At 37.3% G+C, this 23,887-nt stretch overlaps 1 protein-coding gene across 1 annotated transcript in view; it reads left to right on the top strand.

Annotated features, from left to right (window-relative positions):
• Positions 1-23,887, top strand: part of LOC150085526 (transcription initiation factor TFIID subunit 1-like) — a 700,666-nt gene that overhangs the window by 549,122 nt on the left and 127,657 nt on the right. Inside the window, 1 exon segment of the mRNA XM_090374589.1 lies at positions 18,279-18,341. Coding sequence (XP_090230715.1) covers positions 18,279-18,341 — 63 coding nt within the window.

The raw sequence follows: 23,887 nt of genomic DNA on the forward strand, positions 1-23,887 counted from the left end.
TTGTGGATTTATTGGATGATTGTTTTCTACATCAGCATGTTCGGGAGGCAACTAGAGGGAGCAATACTCTTGATCTGATTATCAGTAGTGATTCTTCATGCATTAAGAATCTGCAGATACAGGAATCACTAGGTGGCAGTGATCACAGTGTGCTGAAGTGGGATTTACTCAAGGAGGTAACTACCATCAGAGGTAAACGGAAGGGTTTTTGCTTTCGTAAAGGTGACTATGATGGTCTGAGACAGTATTTAAATTCTATACAGTGGGACCAACTGATGATGTTACCAACAGCAAATTCAAAATGGGAAGCATTCAAAGAACTAATCTTGGAAGCTACTAGGCTTTACATACCAACTAAGAAATATTGTTCAAGGTTTAGGTCTAAATAGATGTCAGATGAACTAATAAGACCTATGGCAGAGTAGAAAAAAGGTGATATTGTTGTACACGTCGCTAATGACCTTAAGAGTAATAGATCTGCAGATTTATTTAACAAATACAGTCAATGCTGAAAAAAAGTTGCGAGTTAGGGTTAAATTTGAAAGTGTATCTGCAATTCTGCCCAGACACGATAGGAGGGAGTAATGATGAGAGCTTTGTCAATCAGTTCAGCCCTGGAGAGATTGTGCAAGGCTCATGGGCTGGAATTTTTTTCAGCATGGTCTGTGCTTGCTAACAGGAGAGACTGCTTCTACGGCTATGGAATACACTTTAAATAGAAAGGGTGCAAGAATATTTGCCTATACTATTGAGGCAGTGTTAGGTGGGTCGGAAAACTGCTAGCTTGGGGGTTTCATAGACTAAAAGATTAACAGTAGCCGCAAGTAGAGGCGATAGTGATTCTTGCACTGCTTTTGTTGTAATGAGCAGCAGCCTAGAGAGCAAGTTACTGGGGATTTTAAGAGCTATTGGGAGTCATTGTGTTACAAGTAAATACATGGGCTATATTAGGGTAACTAAGGGTAAGAACCGGTGCCTGCGTAGCCAGATGGGCAGGAGCAGAAGTGCATAGCAAACACTTCTTGATTAGACCGGGGTTCAAATTCATGACCACCAAATATGGAGGATGTGGAAAGGTCAGGGAGTGACCACCACATATCCCCAGAGCAATATGGCCTTAGCTGCTAATGCTCCTAAAAACCAAATAACAAACTTGCATGTACACCAGTGCTAGAAGAATAGTAAATAAATCTGATGAATTTGAAGTGCTGATCAAGACAAAACGCAGATATAGTTGGGATATCGGAGACATAGTGTCACAGAGATATAAGCAGTGCGGAATTGGAATGTGGGGAGTACAATGTGTACAGAAAGGTTAGATGGGGTAGGAAGGGAGGAGGGGGTTATGCTGTTAGTTAAGAAACACAACTAAGTAAGTGCATCCAGTGACATGGGTGGACAGTGCAATGTTGACTCGGTTTGATGTGACATAAGAACTGGGAAAACAAATATGAGGGTAGGAGTTTGTTATAGGCCTAATGACTCTGATGAGTACAATGAACAGTTATACATTCAAATAGAGTGGGCCAGTAAATCAGTTTCTTATAATGGGGAATTTTAACTTGCCAGACTGGAACGTGTGGGTACTTGCACACTAGCAAGGCTTTTGTGAATTTATTGGATGATTGTTTTCTACAGCAGCATGTTAGAGAGGCAACAAGAGGGAGTAACACACTTACTCTGATTATTAGCAGTGATTATTCATGCATTAAGAATTTACAGATAAAGGAACCATTAGGTGGCAGTGATCACAGTTGCCTTTGTAAAGGCAACTACAGTGGTCTCAGAGATTTTTTAGGTTCTATACACTGGGACTAACTGATGATGTTACCAACAGCAAATTCTAAATGGGAAGCATTCAAGGAAGTAATTTTGGAAGCTACTAAGCTTTTTGTTCCAACCAAGAAATACTGCTCCAGGTTTAGTCCCAAAAGGATGTAAGATGTGAACTATTGAGACTCGTGGTAGAGAAGAAAAATGCATGGGATGCACATAAATTGTCAGGTGACACAGAACCCTATGGTGGTAGTAGTAGTAGTAGTGGCATGTGATGCAAGAAAGCAAATGTATGAGCTTATGCAGCATCAGCCAAAAAAAAAAAAAATCACACCATTCCCTCCAAATGCCTGTCCAGTTCCTCCTTAAATTTATTCAACCTATCAACTTCCACAATGACAGATGGAAGTTTGTTCCAGCAATTAACCACCCGCTGGCTAAAGGAAAATTTCCTTTATTCTACGTCTATTCTACGTCTGTCCTTTCTTAATTTGAATTTATGCCCCATTAGGTTCGTAAACTGAACAAGTGGAAGGATCCTATCAGAATTCAGCATGCTGAACCCATTCAAGGCCTCAATCAGATCACCGCGCAGGTGCCTAGTCTCCAGCCAATGCAATTTGCAGAACTTAAGCCTCTCTTGATAAGAGGATCCCTTCATTCCCCTCACCAATCTCGTTGCCCTTCTCTGTACATGCTCAAGTAAATCTACATCCTTCCTAAAATGAGGCCTCCAGACCTGTACATAGTACTCAAGGCGTGGCCTGACCATTGCCTTATACAGAGGGATAATCACCTCCTTTTCCCTGCTAGCAAAATTCCTATTATATATCATTGACAAAACCCCATGACCTGCCCTGGCAGCCTGTCTGCATTGCTCAGAAAACTTCATATCTGCCTGCACAATTACTCCCAGGTCTTTTTCATTTTCTACCACCTTAAGTGTAGTACCACACAGTTGGTACGTTTCTCTGGGGTTACTTCTACCCATATGCAGTACTTTGCATTTGTCAAGGTTAAACTTCAGTTGCCACTTCTTAGCCCATCTGCTCAAATTATCTAGATCCTGTTGCAGTAGCACACTGCCATTACTGTCATTAACAACCCTGCCAACCTTTGTATCATCTGCAAACTTCGACACTAAGCCTGATATACCTTCATCAATATCATTGATAAATATACAAAACAACAGTGGACCCAACACCGAACCCCGTGGGACTCCACTAATAACATTAGTCCAAGAAGAGCAGCACCCATCGATTACCACCCTCTGTCTTCTCGCACTTAACCATCCTTTTATCCATTGTAGCAACTTACCCTTAATACCATTCTGCTCCAATTTGTACAATAGTCTTCCATGCGCAACAGTGTCAAAAGCTTTCCTGAAATCCAAATATATGATATCAAAATTATTTTTTGCATCCAGTTCCTTTGTAACCACATCATAATATCCTATCAAATTTGTCAGACAAGACTTTCCCTTAACAAACCCATGCTGTGTCTGAATTATTGCTGCAGTCTTGTCTAGATGATCCTGCAATGCATCTTTAACCAGTGACTCCATGATTTTAACCGGAACAGAAGTTAAACTAACTGGTCTGTAATTACTCGTGTCACCCTTCGATCCCCCTTTGTGAACTGGGGATACATTTGCACATCTCCAGTCCATGGGAACCTCTCCTGAGTCCTGAGTCCAAGGATGCTCTCATGATTATGGCTAAGGGTTTGCTTAGTTGATGCCTCCTTTAATATAACTGGATAGATCCCATCCACCCCAGGTGCTTTTCTTACGTTTAACTTCAACAGTTTCTCTTCCACTTTGCTCTCAGTTATTACAAAATCATTAAGTATCTTGCTACAATTTCATAACCCTCTGCCATTTTCAAACCTTAATAATTCCTCATGTGTGAATGTAGATGGAAAATACTCATTCAGTTTGTTTGCTATCTGAGCAGGATCATCAACAGTCGAACCATCGATGTCAAGTGGACCAATCAGATTCATCCCCTTCCTTTTAGAGTTTATATAAGTAAAGAAATCCTTGCTGGATTTCTCGTAATCTGCCTTCGCCTGCCGAACCTCCTTTGTCACCTGATTACAGATTAACTTATATCTGCCATAGGCTTCTGAGTCGCTTGATAATTTATATGCATCCCATGCATTTTTCTTCTCTGTTAAGAGTCTCATTAGTTCATTTGACAACCATTTAGGCCTAAACCTTGAACAATATTTCTTAATAGGTATGAAACGTTTAGTAGCTTCCACGATTAATTCCTTGAATGCTTCCCACTTAGAATTTACTGTTGGTAACATCGTCAGTTGATCCCACTGTACAGAATTTAAAAACTGTCGGAGACCACTGTACTCGCCTTTACGGAAGTAAAAACCCTTTCCTTTATCCCTGATGGTAATTAAATCTTTAAGTAAATCCCACGTCAGTACTCTGTGATCACTGCCACCTAGTGGTTCTTTTATCTGCAAATTTCTGATATATGAATGATCACTGCTGATAACCAGATCAAGAGTATTACTTTATCTGGTTGCCTCTCGAACATGTTGCTGCAGAAAACAATCATCCAATAAATCCACAAAAGTCTGACTAGTGTGTGAATGCCCAATCCACAAGTTCCAGTCAATATCTGGGAAGTTAAAATCCCCTATTATAAGACATTCCGATTTACTAGCCCACTCTGTTTCTCTGTACAATTGTTCATTGTACTCATTCAAGTCATTAGGCCTATAACACACTCTTACTCTTATTTTTCCTTTCGCAGTGCTTATGTCACACCAAATTGACTCAACATTGCACTGTTCATCTATATCAACTGGATGCACTTCTTTTGATTTTATGTTTTTCTTAATTAATAGCATAACACCTCCTCCCTTCCTATCCTGTCTATCCTTTCTGTACACATTGTACTCTCCAAATTCCAGTTCGGCATTCCTTATATCAGTGTGACACCATGTCTCTGATATCCCAACAATATCCACCTCTGATGTCTTGACCGACACTTCAAATTCATCACATTTATTTACTATACTTCTAGCATTGGTATACATGCACCTATTCTGGTAGCTACAAGCTAATCTGTAATCAAGTCACAAAGGAGGATAGGCAAGCCAAGGCAGATTGTGAAAAGTCTTTGGCAAAGGATGCAAAGAAAAGCAGCAAAGACTTCTTTACTTATATAAACTCTAAAAAGAAGGGGATGAATTAGATTGGTCCACTTGATATGGTTTGATTGTAGATGATCATTCTCAGATAGCTGACGAACTAAATGAATATTTTGCATCTACGTTCACACATGAGGAGTTATTCAAGGAGGAGAGAACCAGATGTTTATCAACCTATAACAGGGAGTTAAATGATTTTGTAATAACTGAGAGCAAAGTGGAGGAGAAATTGTCGAAGTTAAACATAAGAAAGGCACCTGGCATGGAGGGGATCTGTCCAGTTATATTAAAGGAGGTGGCAAAGAAATGAGCAAACTCGTAACCATAATTATGAGAGCATCCTTGGACTTACGGAAACTCCCCACGGACTGGAGAGTGCAAATGTATCTCCAATTCACAAAGGGGGATCAAATGGTGACATGAGCATTACAGACCTGTTAATTTCACCTCTGTTCCAAGGAAAATAATGGAGTTACTGGTTAAAGGAGCATTGCAGGATCATCTAGACAAAATAGCAGTAATAATTCAGACACAGCTTGGGTTTGTCGGGGGGAAGTCTTGTCTGGCCAATTTGATTGGATACTATGATGTGGTCACAAAGGAACTGGATGCAAAAAATAATTTTTATATCATAATTTGGATTTCAGGAAAGCTTGTGATGCTGTTGCACCTGGAAGACTACTGTACAAATTGGAGCAGTATAGCATTAAGGGCAAGTTGCTACAATGGATAAAAGGATTGTTGAGTATTAGTAATGGCCACATGGTGCAAGAAAGTCTATGGCTTATGCCAGTGTTTCTCAATCTTTTTACTCTCGTGGCACATTTTCCAAAGAAGAAAAATTTCGCGGCACACCTACGTAGTCATAGAAGAAGAAATTTCTAAATTTCGCGGCACATTTGGAAAATTTTGCGGCGGCACACTAATGTGACGCGGCACACCCTTTGAGAAACACTGGCTTATGCTACACTAGCCAAAAAAAAAAAAAAAAAAAGTGAATAAAACAATGATAAAAAATAAATAATAATTAATAAAAGAAAAGGAAATTAAACCTATCATTTTATGCACTTCCCTCACCCGAAGATACTATCCAGATGACCTTTGAATTTCCCCAAACTGTCAGCCTCTATCACCCATGTAGGCAACTTATTCCAGTAATTTATAACTCCCTGGCTAAAATAAAACTTCCTGCAGTCCAATCTAAACATTTTCCTCTGTAACTTGAATTTATGTCCCCTACTTTTAGCATCATTTATAACATTGAAAATTTCGTCCTCATTCATTTTACTGATGCCTCTGAGAGCTTTAACACCTCAATCAAATCTTCTCTAAGGTGTCTAGTTTCCAAACTCTGAAACTCACATATTCAAAGTCTTTCTTCATAAGGACGCCCTTTTGCCGATCTCCCCAGGCGAGTTACCCATCTTTGCACCCTTTCAAGAAGCTCGATGTCTTTCTTTAGTGCGGTCTCCATACTTGAACACAGTATTCAAGTGTGGTCTAACAAAAGCCTTATATAATGTGATTATCATGTCTCTATCTCTACTTTCAAAAGTTCGATATATCATCGATAGGACACCATGGGCCTTCTTGCAACCTGTTTGCAATGCTCAGAGAATTTCATGTCTGACCGTATCGTAACACTCAAGTTCCTTTCCTCCAGTACTGGGTTTAGTTGAACTCCTCCAAGTGAATAAGTTATTTAGGGATTACTGTTTCCCAGGTGTAATACCTTACACTTTGTTGGATTAAAGCATAGCTGCCATTTTTCTGACCATTCCTGAAGTCTATCTAGGTCTCTTTGAAGAAGCTCAGCTTGACAGTGAGCATTAACTACTCTACCAATTTTAACATCATCTGCAAATTTAGACATCATGCTCTCTATCCCTTCATCGATGTCGTTTATGAAAATTAAAAACAACAGTGGTCCTAATACTGATCCTTGGGGAACCCCACTTCTTACATCAACCCAATCTGAGGAATAGCCATTTATCGCAACCCTCTGCCTCCTGCCTTGAAGCCATCCTGCTATCCATCTAAGAATTTTCCCAGTGTGATTCCAACCTGTTCCAGTTTATAAAATCAACCGCTCATGTGGGGCTGAGTCAAAAGCTTTGCTGAAATCTAAATAAACAATGTCGAAATTATTCCCTAAATCCAGCTCGTTAGTGATCCTTTCAAAATAGCGAACCAGATTTGTTAAACATGATTTTTCCCTTTACAAAACCATGCTGAGTATTTTGAGAATTTCAATTCGATCCAAATGATCCTGAATTCCACCCTTGATTATTGCCTCCATGATTTTCCCTACCACTGAAGTCAGGCTGACAGGTCGATAATTTCCCACTTCACTCTTAGAGCCACCCTTATGTATGGGAGATACATTGGCACGCACTTTTCCAATCCGGGGGGGGGGGGGGGGGGAGTTAGAACAATATTGTGGATCTCCTCCTCTTCCAGAGGAGTTTCATGTTCAACCAAGTGTTTGACAAGGTCATGGCCGCTGTATTTTGGGATGCCAAGGGAGTTTTATTGATTGGCTATTTGGAACATGGAAAGACAATATGAGGATATCAGGCATTTATTATGCAAGCATATTCCAGAAATTGCTGGCCCCCAGTGGCTTTTATTTTTTTTATTAAAGGTAAAAATTTTTGAATGGCAGTAATATGATATAAGGTTTAAGTCAATGGTTTCAAGCCCTTTAGTTCCCCCCCCCAAGAATTAAAATGCTAGGACACTGATGCCGAAAAGTAAACACTGTACTTTAAGGTGAGATTATGTTTATAAATAAAATTATTTTAATTGTTGCTTGTTATTTGCTACCATGTTAGAACTAGAACCAATTTGATCACCTATCACATTGTAATGAGTAGCATTCTGCCCCCCTCCCCCCAATAAAATGAACTTTACAAACTTTGATCAGCATTTTGTAACCTTGAAGAATCAAAAATGCAATTTGTTCCTGATTGTTATGGTTAATTTGGTTATTCCTTTATCCATGTTCTGTTTTATAATAATATAAAGGAAGCCTTATTATTTAGAAATAGACGCACTGTTATACTTCATATTTGCCTTCAATATTCGTTGCACTTCAACTTAATAGCACACATGTTTTTTCTGTTTTTGTGTATATGTTGTTATGTTTGAATAATCTATAGCCACTGATTAAGCAAGCTTATAGTTTTAGCTACCATATTATTGTTAGCATTGTTGCAACATGGTGTACTTGACAATGTAAACATTAGAGTAGGAAGAAAAGGAAGTCCTTTTAAATAGAATTAGTGATATAATGAAGGCAATGGTGCCTTCATTAAGTCTTTAGTTTCAAGTGATTCAAGAAAAACATATCAGTTTAACCACAAGGAAATTTTCTGGACTTTATGTGGAGCCTGAAAGTAATGCAAGTTATGTTAGGAAAGTATTACAAGGGTTTAATCAGTCAGTGGCGCCTCCGTAGCCAGGTGGGCAGGAGCAGCAGTGCGTAGCACATTCTTCTTGATTAGACCGGGGTTCGAGCCTATGACCACCGCATATCCCCAGAGCAATATGGTCTTAGTTGCTAATGCTCCTAAAAACCAAATAACAAACAAATAACAAATCAGTCAGTTTTTGTTCATAAAGCTGGGCTATTTCTCATTATTTATTGATGCCCCAGTAGGCATGGGTCAGCACTTAATTTAATAGATATTCAGAACTGTGTGTTGTATTTGAACACACTACTGCCAGCTGATGTTTTATGAAAATAAAGTTTTGTTTTCCAGCCATGGCAAAGGATTAATAAATAACTGTGGAGCGTTAAGTAAAGTTGCTCTGTTTTTAAGATGAACACAGGTAAGAGAGTTCCTGATAGTTACAGCAATCTCAAGGTATAGGTTTGAACAAAGTCAATACATTAAAGGATAAAAGCATTCAAAAGTGGCCATTATTTTGGAACTAATTTAGAACACAAGGAAAGTTTTTTTTTTTTTTTTTTTTTTTTTTTTAAATCAAGGACAAGCTTCCATCAGCATTTGTTAAAGGATATCACTGTTAGTTGAAGATGCAATATTTTTGAAATTTGGTCAGGAATTTAAACTGTAAAAATCCATAAGCTGGTATTAGTAATATCTCAATTAGTATGTTTAACACATTGTTTCTTTGAAACCAAGTGTTTCAGTCCTGTGTCCACTGGGAACCCATATAGTCACCAAATTAGGTAAGCCTTTGTGTTATAGAAGTACTTAAGTTTTTAAAAAATTAGAATTTAATTTAAGGTCACCATTATTATATACAACCAATCTGTATTTTTTTAACTATTCAATTATAACAGTTTTATTTTAGGAATGATGAACCACATCTTCTTATCAGTAATGTTGTATATTGCTACTAGGTGAGAAAGGCTATTTAATATATTCTAACATACAGAGATACTTTTATCTAATTGGTTTTTAAAGGACACTTAGCTCTTTAAGGCATCCAAAATATCACTGGAAGAACATCTGTGACAGACTTGGAACCATTTCGATTATTTTTCCACTAGTCTCCATAATGTTAGTGAAGAACATAAAGAAGGATTTTACTGCTACATCAAAATTAGCATTAGTAGAGGCATATGATGCAAGAAAGCAAACTTATGCAGCATCAGTCAAAAAAAAAAAAAAAAAACCCTCTCCCATTTCACCCCTCCATTCGTTCCAAATGCCTGTCCAGCTCAGCCTTAAATTTATTTAGGCTATTAGCTTCCACAACAAATGATGGAAGCCTGTTCTACCAATCAACTACCCACTGGTTAAAGGCAAATTTCTGTGCCTCTATTCTACAACTATCTTTCCTCAATTTGAAACTGTGCCACTTCAGGTTTTTAGTCTGAGCAAGAGGAAGAATCCCATCAGTATTCAGCTTGCTCAACCCATTCAAGGCCTTATACAGCTCAATCAGATCACCTTGCAGGTGCCACCTTCCAGGCACTGCAATTTGCAGAACTTAAGCCTTTCTTGATAAGAGCACCCCTTTGTTCCCCCTCACTAATCTTGTTGCCCTTCTTTGTACTTGTTCTAGCAACTCTACATCCTTCCTAAAATGAGGCCTCCTAAAATGAGGCCACACCTAGAGACCTGTACACAGTACTCTAGGTGTGGCCTGACCATTGCCTTGTATAACGGGATAATCACCTCCCTGTCCCTACTAGCAAAATTCCTATATAACATTGACAAGATTCCATGACCTGCCCTGGCAGCCCGTCTACACTGCTCAGTGAACTTCATATTTGACTGCACAGTTACCCCCAGGTCTTTTTCACTTTCCTGAGTGTAGTACCACACAGTTGGTACATTTCTCTTCAGTTATTGCTACCCATATACAGTACTTTGCATTGTAGAGGCATATGATGCAAGAAAGCAAGCCACTTGTTGCCACTTCTCAGCCGATTTTTCCAACTTTTCTAGATCCAGTTGGAGTAGCATACTGTCTTTAACAACCTTGCCAATTTTTGTATCATCTGCAAATTTGGACATTAAGCCTGATATACCTCCATTAATATCATTGATAAATATTCAAAACTACAATGGGCCCAGCACCAAAAAACCCAGTACAACTCCACTAATAACATTTGTCCAAGAAGTGAAGTGTCCATTTATTACCACTCCCTCTCATCTTCCACTCAACCATCCCTTTATCCAGTGTAGCAACTTACCCTTAATGCCATACTTCTCCAATTTGTACAGCAGTCTTCCATGTGCAACAGTAACAAAAGCTTTCCTGAAATCCAAGTATAGGATATCAAAAATATTTTTGGTATTCATTCCTTTGTGACCACATCATAGTATCCAATCAAATTGGTCAGACCAGACCTCACTTTAACAAACCCATGCTGTGCCTTAACTATTACTGCAGTCTTGTCTAGATTATCCTGCAATGCTGCTTTAACCAGTGATTTCGTTATTTTCCCTGGAACACAAGTGAAACTAACAGGTCTGTAGTTACTTGTCACCTTTTGAACCCTCCCCCCTTTGTCAATTGGTGATATATTTGCACACCTCCAGTCCATGGAGACATCCCCTGAGTCCAAGGAAGCTCTCATAATTATGGCTAAGGGTTTGCTTACTTCCTTTGCTGCCTCCTTTAATATAACTGGATAGATCCCATCCACGCCAGGTGCCTTCCTTATGTTTAACTTAAACAATTTCTCCTCCACTTTGCTCTCAATTATTACAAAATCACTTAGCTCCCTGTTAGCTTTTGATAAACGTCTGGCACTCCCCTCATTGAATGACTCCTCATGTGTGAATGTCGATGCAAAATACGCATTCACTTTATCAGCTACCTGAGCATGATCATCAATAGTCAATCCATCTATGTTATGTGATCCAATCTGATTCATCCCCTTCCTTCTAGAGTTTACATAAGTAAAGAACTCTTTGCTGTTTTTCTTTGTGTCCATTGCCAAAGGTTTCTTGTAATCTGCCTCCGCCTGCTTAATCTCCTTTGTGACTTGGTTACAGACTAGTTCATACCTGCCATCAGCTACATGCATACTTTATATGCATCCCATACATTCTTCTTCTCTGCCACTAGCCTCATTAATTCATCTGACATCCATTTAGGCCTAAACCTTGAACAGTATTTCTTAGTTGGAATGAAAAGCCTAATAGCCTCCAAAATTAAGTCCCTGAAGGCTTCCCATTTAGAATTCAATGTTGGTAACATCAGTTGATCCCACTGTACAGAATTTAAAAACTATATGAGACCTCTGTAGTTACCATTACGAAAGCAGAAGCCCTTCCCTTTAGCCTTGATGGTAGTTACATCTTTAAGTAATTCCCACATCAGTACATTGTGATCACTGTCACCCAGTGGTTCCTTTATCTGCAAATTCTTAATGCATGAATAATCACTGCTGATAATCAGATCAAGAGTATTACTCCATCTGGTTGCCTCTCAAACATGTTGCTGTAGAAAACAATTGTCCAATAGGCGCCTCCGTAGCCAGGTGGGAAGGAGCAGCAGTGCGTAGCACACGCTTCTTGATTAGACCGGGGTTCGAGCCCGTCACCACCAAATATGGAGGATGCGGAAAGGTCAGGGAATGACCACCGCATATCCCGGAGCAATATGGCCTTAGTTGCTAATGCTCCTAAAAACCAAATAACAATAACAATAACAACAATTGTCCAATAAATCCCCAAAAGTCTTGCTAGTGTGTGAGTGACTAACCAACAAGTTCCAGTCTCTGGAAAGTTAAAATCCCCAATTATTTCTCTGCACAATTGCTCATTATACTCATCAGATTCATTAGGCCACACACACCTACTCTCATTTTTCCTTTTGCAGTGCCTATTTCACACTAGACTCAACACTGCATGAATTAACATGAATCCACTAACATGAATTAGATGCATTTCCTTAGATTTTATGTGTTTCTTAACTAACAACATAACTCCTCCTCCCTTCCTGTCCAGTTTGTCCCTCCTGTATTTGCCGCACTATAGCCTTAGGTGCTGATGCGCCATAAAAATCCTAATAACCAACCAACCAACCCTCCCTCCTGTATACATTGTACTCCCCAAATTCCAATTCTGCACTGCTTATATCTGTGTGACACCACGTCTCTGATATCCCAACAGTATCTGCCTTTGATGTCTTGACTAGCACTTCAAGCTCATCAAATTTATTAACTATACTCCTAGCATATGTGCACCTGTTCCTACTCTTAGTTACCCTAACACAGCTCATGTATATACTTGTTCCACTATGATTCCCAGCAGTCCTGGAAATCTTCATTACCTTGCTTTCCAGGCTGCTGCTCATTCTAATAGAAGCAGTGCAAGAATCACTTTTGCCTATGGCTGCGGCCACTGTTAACCTTTCAGTCTGTGTATCCCCCCAAGTTAGCAGTTTTTTGACCCACCTAACACTGCCTCGATAGCATCAGCAAATATTCTTACACCCTTTCTATTTAAGTGTACCCCATCCCTGTAGAAGCAGTCTCCCCTGTCAACAAGCACAGACCAAGCTGAAAAAATTCTACCCCTTGAGCCTTGCAGAATTGCTCCATGGCCGAATTGATCGACAAGGCTCTCATCACATACTTCCTCCTATCATGGGCAGAATTGCAGACACTTTGACATTCAACCCTAACTCGCAACTTTTTAAACAAAGTTGCAAGATATATGAAGGGATGCAAAAATATCTGTATCATAACTGCTCACCTTTTCAGTGAAAAGAAAGTGACCTCTGGTGAAATACTAAAAACAACAAGCTAGCAAGTTTAGATTTTGACACATATAACTCATAAAAAGAAGAAAAATGTTTACCTAAATGTCTGTACAGCATTATTTGGTAAAATAAATCAAATAAAATAAGGCTTTGATTTTAATTCTACTAATACACCATACTGTTATGGACTTGCATTTTACACATCCGTTCTGAAATAATTATTTACTTTAGGTTGCTAGTACTCACTGCAGCATTTTTTAGTACATAATTCTTAATAGTGGTCAGATACAATAAATGATATTCACTATCACCCTAACGTTCTAACCATACCATCGCCCCATTACTGTTTTCAAGCACTTTTTTAAATTCTGATGCTTTTTCCCTACACAAGTTATATGCATTATCTTCAGAGTCACTCACTGTGTTATTGGCCTTCTGTTTGTTGTTGTTTGCCTTCCCACTGTTCACAGAGGCTGTGATTTCTTCCTTACTGCAACTGTAGCTTCTGCATCCACCTCAATTCAAACAGACAGGTCATCAGCTCCAAGAAGTCCACCAAGCACATTACAAGCAGCTTTTGCTTCTTGTTCTGAAAATGCTGCTAATTCAAGGTTATTATTAGTGATATTGCCTTTTTCTAATATGTTTTTCCAGCAGTTTTCATTTGCTGTTGAGCTTACTTTCTCCCATCATCATCATCATCAGCCATTTTCAATCCATATATTAAAACATTCTCATATATTTTCTTCAAAATCATAATATGTGGGGTGCTCAAAGCATTGCCTTATGTTGTATGGAGTCAAATGCCTTTTCATAATCCAGAAATGCCAGGCATGAAGGTGTTTATATTCATTTGCTTTCTCCATTAGCTGTGATATTACGTGAAGGTGATCCATAGTTGAGAATCCTGTCCTAAAGCCAGCTTGCTCTTTCGGTTGATTCTCATCAAGTATTCTTTCTAATCTGTTAGCAATGACCCTTGTGAACAACTTGTAGATGTGGGATAACTAGCTAATTGGTCTATAATTTCCAATTTCTGATTTATCTTCTTTCTTATGCAGCAAAACTATGATTGCATTATTCCACTGCTTAGGCATCACACCTTTTCTAATGCAGTTTGTGAAGAGTCTTGCCAGTTTTTGTGTTATGTCTCTTCCTCCCAATTTCAACAACTCTACAGTAACTTCATCTTCCCCCGGGGCTTTCTGATTCTTCATTTTCTTCAATGCATGTTCTACCTCATCAGGAAGAATATCAGGTATGTCGTATGTGTTGCTAATCTGCAATCCATCTTCCCCACTGCTGGCATCATTCCCTTGCTCCTTGTATAATTCTGTATAGTAGTCTTCTGCTATTTGAATTATGCCTTCTTTGCTGTTTATAAGTACACCATCGCTATTCTTCAGTTTCAGTATCATTTGTCTTTCTGTATTACTGCTCATGGCTGCTGATTTAAATCCTTTGTTTTCCCTTAATTCTTGTTCTACTTTTCTTGTGTTAAATCTTCTTATGTCCTCTCTGAGTCTCTTTCTGATGGCTTTGCATAACTCAGTATACTCAGTTTTCTCCTTGTCGGTGTTTATCTTGCTCTTCATTTTTCGCTTTCGGTTCATCATAACAAGTGTTTCATGACTAATTTTCTCTTCTTTGGATTTCTTTTTCCCTATAGGTTTTTTTGGCTTTATCACTTTCAGAAAGTTGTAATATTCCTCGTCGATATCTTGGTCCTGAGCAGTCTGTAGAAGCTCAAACTTGTTCTTAAGTTCCAGTACATACTGCTTTTTCTCCTCTTCTGTTATCTGAAAGACCTTTGTATTATTTACTCGAGTCAGTTTTTTTTCTTTCCTTTCCTACATCTATATCACGTGTACATCTTACCATTCTGTGATCATTTCCAACATTTACCTTATTCAGGACGGTAACATCATTCACAATATATCTTCTGTTAGTGAGGATGAAGTCGATTTCATTAGTTGTTAATCCATTTGGACTGTTCCGTGTCCACTTTCTGTTCACCCTTTTCTTGAAAAAAAGTGTTCATTACTGACAATTCTTGAGATTCTGCAAATTCTACAAGTCTTTCGCCTCTTTCATTTCTTTCACCAATTCCAAAATTTCCTGTAGTTCCCCTTTCTGCGCTGTTTTGTCTTTTTCCAACCTTAGCATTGAAGTCCCCCATAATAATAGTGTAGTGGGTTTTCTGCTCATCTAGAAGACTCAATTTCGGTGTACATTTCTTCAACCTCTTCATCATTATGGCTCGATGTTGGTGCATAAATCATTATAATCTTTAGCTTGTACCTCTTAGAAATGTTGAGTATTAGTCTTGACACTCTTGGTGATGTACTTTTGAATTCCAAAATGTTTTTTTTTTTTTTTTTAATCTTTATGGACCAGAAACCCAACTCCACCTTCACTCCTTTCACTGTTTCCATTGGTGTACAGCAGATTTCCACTTGATAAACTTATAAGTGATTAATTTCTCCTTGTTTCAGCCAAACCGATGATATTCAAATTCACATTTTCTAATTCCTTTTCCAGCTCTAATATCCTGTCTTCACTGATGAGTGATCTTACATTGTAACAAGCCAATTCAGTTTCCGTGCATGGCAGCCTGGTCGTACCCAGAGATTCTTAGCACTCTCTGCTTCCACCCTGATCCTCTCGCTGCTGTAAGAGGGGAAGTGAAAGCCGCTGGGGACTGAGGGCCATTTGTTTTGTTGTACTCTCATATGCTGGAGGGTTTGGTCTTTTCCTCTTCTTTCTTGAAGAGAACCACTCTACACGTTCGTTGCCACTTAAGTGACGTAACAGGGCTTACCATCGAAGTTGTGCATGAGTGGATTTTAGGGAGGCAGGCCAACTGGACTTCTCCTAAATCTTCTGTAATAGAAAGATATTGGATCCATCAGTGTTTTAGACTGAGTGTCTGGTAACACACAGGATACCTGCTCCCCTCTAAGCCGCTTTCTGCCACGTTAGTCCAATATTGTATGCAACGTCTTTCAATTTAAATGTTTTCAGAAATTCTAGAACTTGAATTTCCAAGTTTTCAACACCAGGAAGTAGCTCACTACAACAGTAGGCTTTGAAGGCTTGAATAATGCCCTGATCCATAGGCTCAATTAGTGCAGTTGTGTTCTTTGGCAGAAACGTGACTGTGATCTTGCCATCTTTCAATTTCGGGACATCAGCCGAAGGATGAGCCGGGCAGTGATCCAATAGTAACAGAGACTTTTCAAGTTTTTTTGAAAGCATGTGGCATCTCACTGATGGTACAAACTCACTTTCAAACAATGAAGCAAAAATATTACTCTTCAGCTAAGCATTGGAGCTATTTTTATAAATAACTGGTAGAGATTTCATGTTAACATGCTTTAAAACACTGGTGACTTTGGCTTTTATCGATGTGCAATGGCTTTAGTGTGATTTTGTCTTGTTTGTGCACAGCAACATAGTAATTCTCTCTGTTAGTTTCATACCCACTTTGTTCAGTGTCTTTTTAATATCCATTGACTTGTCAGGGAGAAGTTTTTAGTACAACACGGTTTCATCACAGTTGTACAACTGTTCATCTATGAATTCAACATCTTGGATCACATTACACACAAATTCAGGAAATGCTTCTGCTGCTAAAATCTCACCAAACACAGATTTTTCTACAAGACCTGGGATATCCTAGACGAGCTTTCATCTTCAGAGCCTCCCTTCAGCAGCTTTAAATGTGTCATCATTTTCGCCAAGTTTGGAATGTAAGTGCCTGTGCTTTCAAAATTTCTCCATTTATTGGTACACATTGGGTTCCACAGAAGCATAGTGCTTCTGTGGAACCCCTTGTATAAGCATTGATCCACATCACTGTTTTCACAGAGTCTAGTTTTCTTTGGAAGCCTACTTCATCTTCTATTGGGTCTATGATTAAGTGTAATTTTTCTTCCTCTTTCATCGAACCATGGATCATCCCTCTGGAATTTCACGTTTGTGAAATATACTGTGTTTTGTTTTGCCACTCTTAACTCTTTTGATAATCTTTAACTTTTCTTAAAACTGTATAATTTTTTTCTTTTGGTGGCCATTACTTCAGTCTTACTGATTTACTCTGTATTTGTTTCTGATACTCTAGAATTTACTGTGTTTTGAGAAACTAAATCAAAACCAAACTGTTGGCCTGTTATAGTGCCGAATTGAAGTCGCATGGTTTCTCCTAAATCACTTGTCATAATTTATATATTTTTGTCTAGTTTAGCCCCTAGCAGTTTTTGCTCTTTAAACTGTAACTTCCAGTTAAAGAAAGGATGTCATGTGCTGTTGTTTACAAAAATTTACTTTGTGACTAAATAATTTGATGAACTGTAGCTGTTTGTAATTAGTGTTCCACTAATATACTGTTTTATTGCACCTGTAGCTGAGGAGAGAAACTGGGTTTCTACAGTAATTAGTCTCTGATGACCCCTGTTTGTTTACAAAATTAATTCTCCAACTTTTTTTTTTTTTTTTTTTTTTTTATTGTATGATGTGAACAATACACGAAGGAACCAGTTTTTTTCTGCTTCCTTCGTGTATTGTGGCTGTGAGGTCCAACCGGAGAGTACGGTACCATTGTAATATTCAAGCCCGAGGCGGGATTCAAACCTGCGACTTTTGGGTTGCCAGGCAGGCACTTTACCCACCCAACTCAGGGTGAATATACAGCCAGTTTTTAGCTAATTATTTCCTCTTGGAAATAAGTGGTAGGATGTACAGTAGATATGAATATATATAGTATTCACTTTTTCCAGTTTCCAATATGAAATTGCTAGTTCTTTGAACACACTACTTCTTTTTTAATTTGTTTTGGGGAACATGATCACACCTGCGATATATCCGAAACCATGGTGTGAAGGGGTGCATTATATTGAGGTTGCACTGTATTTCTATTGAATTAAAATCTTTATTGTCACATTTTTGCTACTTTGATGAAAAAAATTATATAAACTCAAGTGACAAATTCACACAATTTTTACCTCATTTTTTTTTTTAATGAACCAAGAGATGAAATGAATTGACAGTTTTTTGTAAATGTGAAGTTCACACTTTTGCTTCATTTATTTATTTATTTTTGTTTTATAATAGTAGAATTTTCTTCTTTACAGCAAGCAGTTTGCAACTGCACTGGATGAACAACAGAGGGAAGAAATTAGAAGAGAAAAACGAAGGTAATGTATGTTAAATATTGATCCTCCCATCCCCCATTTTGATTACTATCTTCACTTATTATATAATATTGGTGTGAATACACCATAGTTTACCCGTAAATTTAACCACATAAGTAGTGTAATGGCATTATTTGATTATATCTCATATTGTGGCTACTTTTGCAACGAGATACCAGGTATTGCACTGCTTCTACCTGGTATCTTGTTGTGAAGGTAGCCACAATATGAGAAATAATCAAATGATGCCGTTACTCTACTTATGTGGTTAAATTTATGGGTAAACTATGGTGTATTTACACCAATATGATATAGTAAATTTCAAACCATAACATTATACCTTGTGCATTTAGTCTTCAAAATATCTTCACTTATATACAAAATATGGGGTGAGTTATATAAACTACAGTTTTATTATAGAGTAAAGGGTTTCTATAACTGTTTGAGAAAATTCAAAAACAATATTTATCATTGTTGGCTGTCATTATACCGAAATCCGTGATTAAAAAGGCAATAAAATCTGTTGCTTGTTCACTTCTTGCCTCCTTCCATCATATTGCCCTTTTGTAGTGAATTAACAGTGACACTCAGTATGATATTGTTGGTTGAGTTTAGAATGGCACCACAACAGTTATCAGTGGCCAATATATTATTTAAGCTGCATATATTAGAGACACCCAATATGGTATCTTTGCCTGAGTTTAGAATGAACATCACAGTAGTTATCAGATGCCAGTATATTTATTTTAAACTGTGTGCATTATTTGGTTAATGTGCCAATTCTGCATGATATGAAATCAAGATTTCCAGGAGTTAAAAAGAAATTGTGTGATTTTGTAATTAGTTTGTAATTACAAAAATTTTGTAATTAGCCAGTTTGTCAAATTCACAAATTTGAATATTTACTAATTATATTAGATCTAGGTATTAACCAACCACAGTCCGTAAAAGTTGTGAATTAGGAAAACCTATGTGGTATAAGAGTGGTTAAGTAGAGCGAAAAAATTTATGTAATCTTTGCTCAACATAAACTTAACACTATCACATTATGAAAAAAGCCAGTACAATTTCTCCTTATCTTTGTTGGGAATCTAATCTTTCCACATGCAAGGGTTATTGCATATGAATGTTATACGAATTGATTACACAAACACTGCTGTTTTAGTGCAACTCAGGAAAGTGATTAATGCAAGCCTTTGTGGAAATTAATTATGATTACTATTTTATAGGCCATAACTGCATACTACTAACCAGTGGAGCAGAATGGTCAAGCTATTTTTAACAGTTATTTATAGTGAGTTATTTAAAAGCCTTTTGATTTATAGTGAGTGATTTAAAAGCCTTTTGATTTAGGCTTTTAAAAAAAAAAATGTTACAGGTATCATTTTAACTGACTACTGGAAATGACATCTATGGCTTTAGCAAAGAGGTTTGCATGTTAACCCTTTTCTGAATAAAAAATTACCACAGAAGACTTATACGGATTTTTCTCATGGAAGTCATGTTTTACAACGTAAAGTGTAATAATATTGATTCTGATATTGCTTTATGCATTGTACTGTATGGCATATATACAATACTGTATACCCATATCAGGACCAAGGAAAAGTTCTAATAAAAAAAAATGAGAAAACAAACCTAAATGCTGGTTGAGTTATGTAAACAAGATCCAAAAATGATTAGTTTTTAGTAATCTTCTTTGCAGTGCATTTTTTCAAATTTTAAAGTTGAAAGTTTAGCTGAAGTAAAATTATAGAATGTAATAGGGGCAGGCTGAAAGACAAATGGTAAATTATACCTACCTCCTTATTGACAATAATTAAAAGCGGGGCTAAAATTTTGCTAAAATTAGCCAAATACAGACATTGCTATAAAGATTTGTCCTATCTGATGCTGAAGATGATTTGTATCCTGATGTCGAAGATGTTATTTTTATTTGTTCTTGGCAGCTATCTACTGTTTGATGGACCAATCCTATAAGTAGAAATTTGTAATCTTGGATTAGACATAGGACATGAAAACTTTGAATCAGGAACTGGCTGTTTATAGTGAATCAGGTGGAGCTGATGCAGTTGCTGCTAACAAATGGATTTTTAATAATGATTGAATCATAAGTGGTTACTCTGTATCATACATTTATGAACACTGATGAAACATACATTTTTATTAAATGTTATCTATTGAGTATGAGAATATCGTGACTGCATTTCTAGGGTGATTGGCAGGAATGGGGAGGTAAAGGAGCTGGCTCTGGTCCTAGATGCAAATTCACACATTTTGAGACTAATCCTCTACACTGACACAAAAGTGGACAGTCCATTGTTAGCTGGTGTGCTGTTATGTCAGCAGCAATAAAATGGTTACAATAAAGTTGTTGAACTCTTCTGGCTTTGGCATTCCAGGTATAAATGGATATTTATCAAACAACATATTAAATTGTTTTTTATATTCTTATGAATATGAAAGCAAAAAAGAACTGTAATCAGCAGTGGTTTCCTTTTTGTTGTTGCCACAACAAAAGGAAACCACTTTTTATAGGCAAGTCTGCAGAACCTGTTTATACCGATTTGACAGGACTACCCATTACGTGTCTCAATAACTAACAAACTGGCTTTGACTGGCCATTAAAATTTGATCACAAATTGTAAAAAATATATATATACACAGTGGATTCCCACTTTACGATATTAATCATTTCCAGAGGCACCATAGTATTGTGAAAATGTCGTAATGTGAACCCAATAACACATTGTTTTCTGTTAATTTGTTTCAAGACCTTGGAAGTTGAAATTTTCACTGTATAACTAAGCTATTTATCTCTCTAAAAGGCAATTTTTATAATGGAAATTGTACATATTGATTAAAAAAAAATGATTGGAAATAATATATTGATTAAAGCACAACACAAAAAATCACTTCAATTACAGGATGCAAAAACAAAGCACACAGCCAACACGTTTACAAATGCTGCTATTGGCTGAGAGGAAAGACCACATGGTCCATTCGGAGACAATCGTATGCCCTTGTCATTGTGAAGTGAAATGAGTAGCCACCGGTTAACATGATCATTGGTTAATGGAATCAGCCGCTTTAATTTCAAAAAACCAATTCAAATCATTAAAATTCACTACACTTTCATCGTTATCATATGTTTGATTATAAGAATCAATTTTGAATGTCTTTGTGATATTTTTCTAAGGCACATTTCTGAAGGTCACTACCATAAAATAATAAAAACAATTTGTAGTTTTGGTTTATTCAACTTTACTGTTAGTGCAATCAATTATAAACAGATCGTAAACTCGATCTTGCATTTGTGACAATACCGATAACTGGAATTCTGTGGGTTTTCACATTATTATGATGAAATGTGCTTCCCCTTCCATGAAATCATATAAAAAAATATAAATAAATTTTCAGAATCTTCTCTTCATTCCTATTTTTTAAAGCTTTATAAACTTATTATATTAAACTTATTCCATATCTCACTTGCATGTATCGGGTTAGTTGCAATTTGTGCGTGCCATGTTCTTTGTTATTGATTGCTTATCTTTTTTACTGTTTTAAATTTTACAAACCCCCCCTCCCCAAGAAAATGTCAGTGAACAAAACATAAATAAATTTTCAGAATCTTCTCTTCATTCCTATTTTTTAAAGCTTTATAAACTTATTATATTAAACTTATTCCATATCTCACTTGCATGTATCGGGTTAGTTGCAATTTGTGCATGCCATGTTCTTTGTTATTGGTTGCTTAAATTTTACAAACCCCCCTCCCCAAGAAAATGTCAGTGAACAATTAATTTTAATTGCTGATCTAATAAAGTGTGAATTTGTGCTTTATATGTTTATGTTTATAGCCTGTGGATAATGTTCCTCCTATTTTCACTTATTAGAATCACCATTTAATAGAATTAAAATTCGATTCGCACACATGATTACAATGACCGATGTTTACCACATATTGAACAGATTTTATTACGGAGAGCCCATCGTAAAGTGATTTGATCATATAGTGAACCAATCATAAAGCAGGGGTCCACTATGTGTATATGTATTATTTGTATTTATTAGCCATCTAATGTTTCTAATTTCAAACAACCAGCCAATATCCAGTGATGTATAGCTATACCCTGATGGTTTTGTGCTTGCCAGTTATCTGATATACAGTATGCTTTTGAAAAGTCTCATCAATTTGGGGAGGGGTGTTTTATGCTGAACATAGGGATGAAAAATGTTTGTATGGAAATAGGTCTGTAAATGTTTTCCTTCCAAGCCATCTGTAGCAATATAGTGGGTTTGCCACTTGTCACCCATTTGGAGACGTTTGGGTTCAAATCCTGTTGATGATTAAAGGAATGTCTAAAGTTCTCTTCAATCAGGGCTGCAGTTAGCTGATTTCAGGTGGAGAAATGAGGATTTCTCCATGAGTTATTCCAGGTTTTTCAGCCTGCTCAACTTGCAATCAGATAATACAAGTAGAGCAATATGATCTAAGTTGTTGATGCTCTTAAAAACTAACAACAACAACAACAACCCTCTTAAGTTATAGTCCATTTCTTTTCATAGAGTGAAGGTAAGGATTGCCTGTTTAGTTATTGTTTAGTGCAGAAGTTTGGCTAAAGGCAAACTTCCGCACATCTGTTATATAACTGTCTTTCATCAATTTGATTTTATACCCGCTTAGGTTCATAATCTAAATAAGAGGAAGAATCCTGTCAGCAGTGAGCTTGCTCAAACTATTTAAGGTCTTATACACCTCAATCAGATCGCCTCACAGGTGCCTGGTCTCCAGATGCTGCAGTTTGCAAAACTTAAGCCTTCCTTGGTAAGGGCAGCCCTTTGTTCCCCTCACCAATCTTGTTGCCCTTCTCTTTACTCATCTAGCAACTCTACATCCTTCCTAAACATATATATATATATATATATATATATATTCCTTGTACCTCTTGAGCTTCAGTTCCTTGCAGAAATGTCTTAGTAGGTCAGAATGATATTTGGCATTGACAGTGGCACTTTGTTCCAGGAAATCAACCGTTATCACTCCTCTTGCATCCCTAAATGCAAGTGGCATTACTTTCCTAGCTGACTTCTGCACATGAAACATTTTAGGAGGGGGAGAAGAGGGATGTTTCCACTATTTCAATTGTTATTTTTTTTTCAGGGTCAAAGTGGTGCAGCCAATTTCATCCATAATGAGATACTTCCCCCAAAACTGAGCTTCATTATCTTCAAAATGGTGCTCAATTTCATGACAACACCTCACTCTTTCCTGCTTCTGATCTACATTTGGTGCCAATGCCTTTTTTCAGCATCGGCACATTGCCTTTGCATTACCATGACAAATGCCTTTTTTCAGCATCAATTAATCTTTGGTTTTCACAGTCTATAGTTTTTTTTTTTTTTTTTCTGTTCTAAGATGCAATGCTAACTCTTTCCAAGTTTTAAAAGGTTTGCTTTGTTCTTTTTTTTTTTGTCCATTTCTAATGTGCAACTTAGATTTTTCCGCGTTGAAAAGCCTTTGCTTGGCCAAGTGCATCTGTTGGAGG

Source organism: Mastigoproctus giganteus, chromosome 5, assembly GCF_048544385.1.
Source record: "Mastigoproctus giganteus isolate SK-2022 chromosome 5, ASM4854438v1, whole genome shotgun sequence".
Classification (NCBI taxonomy): domain Eukaryota; kingdom Metazoa; phylum Arthropoda; class Arachnida; order Uropygi; family Thelyphonidae; genus Mastigoproctus; species Mastigoproctus giganteus.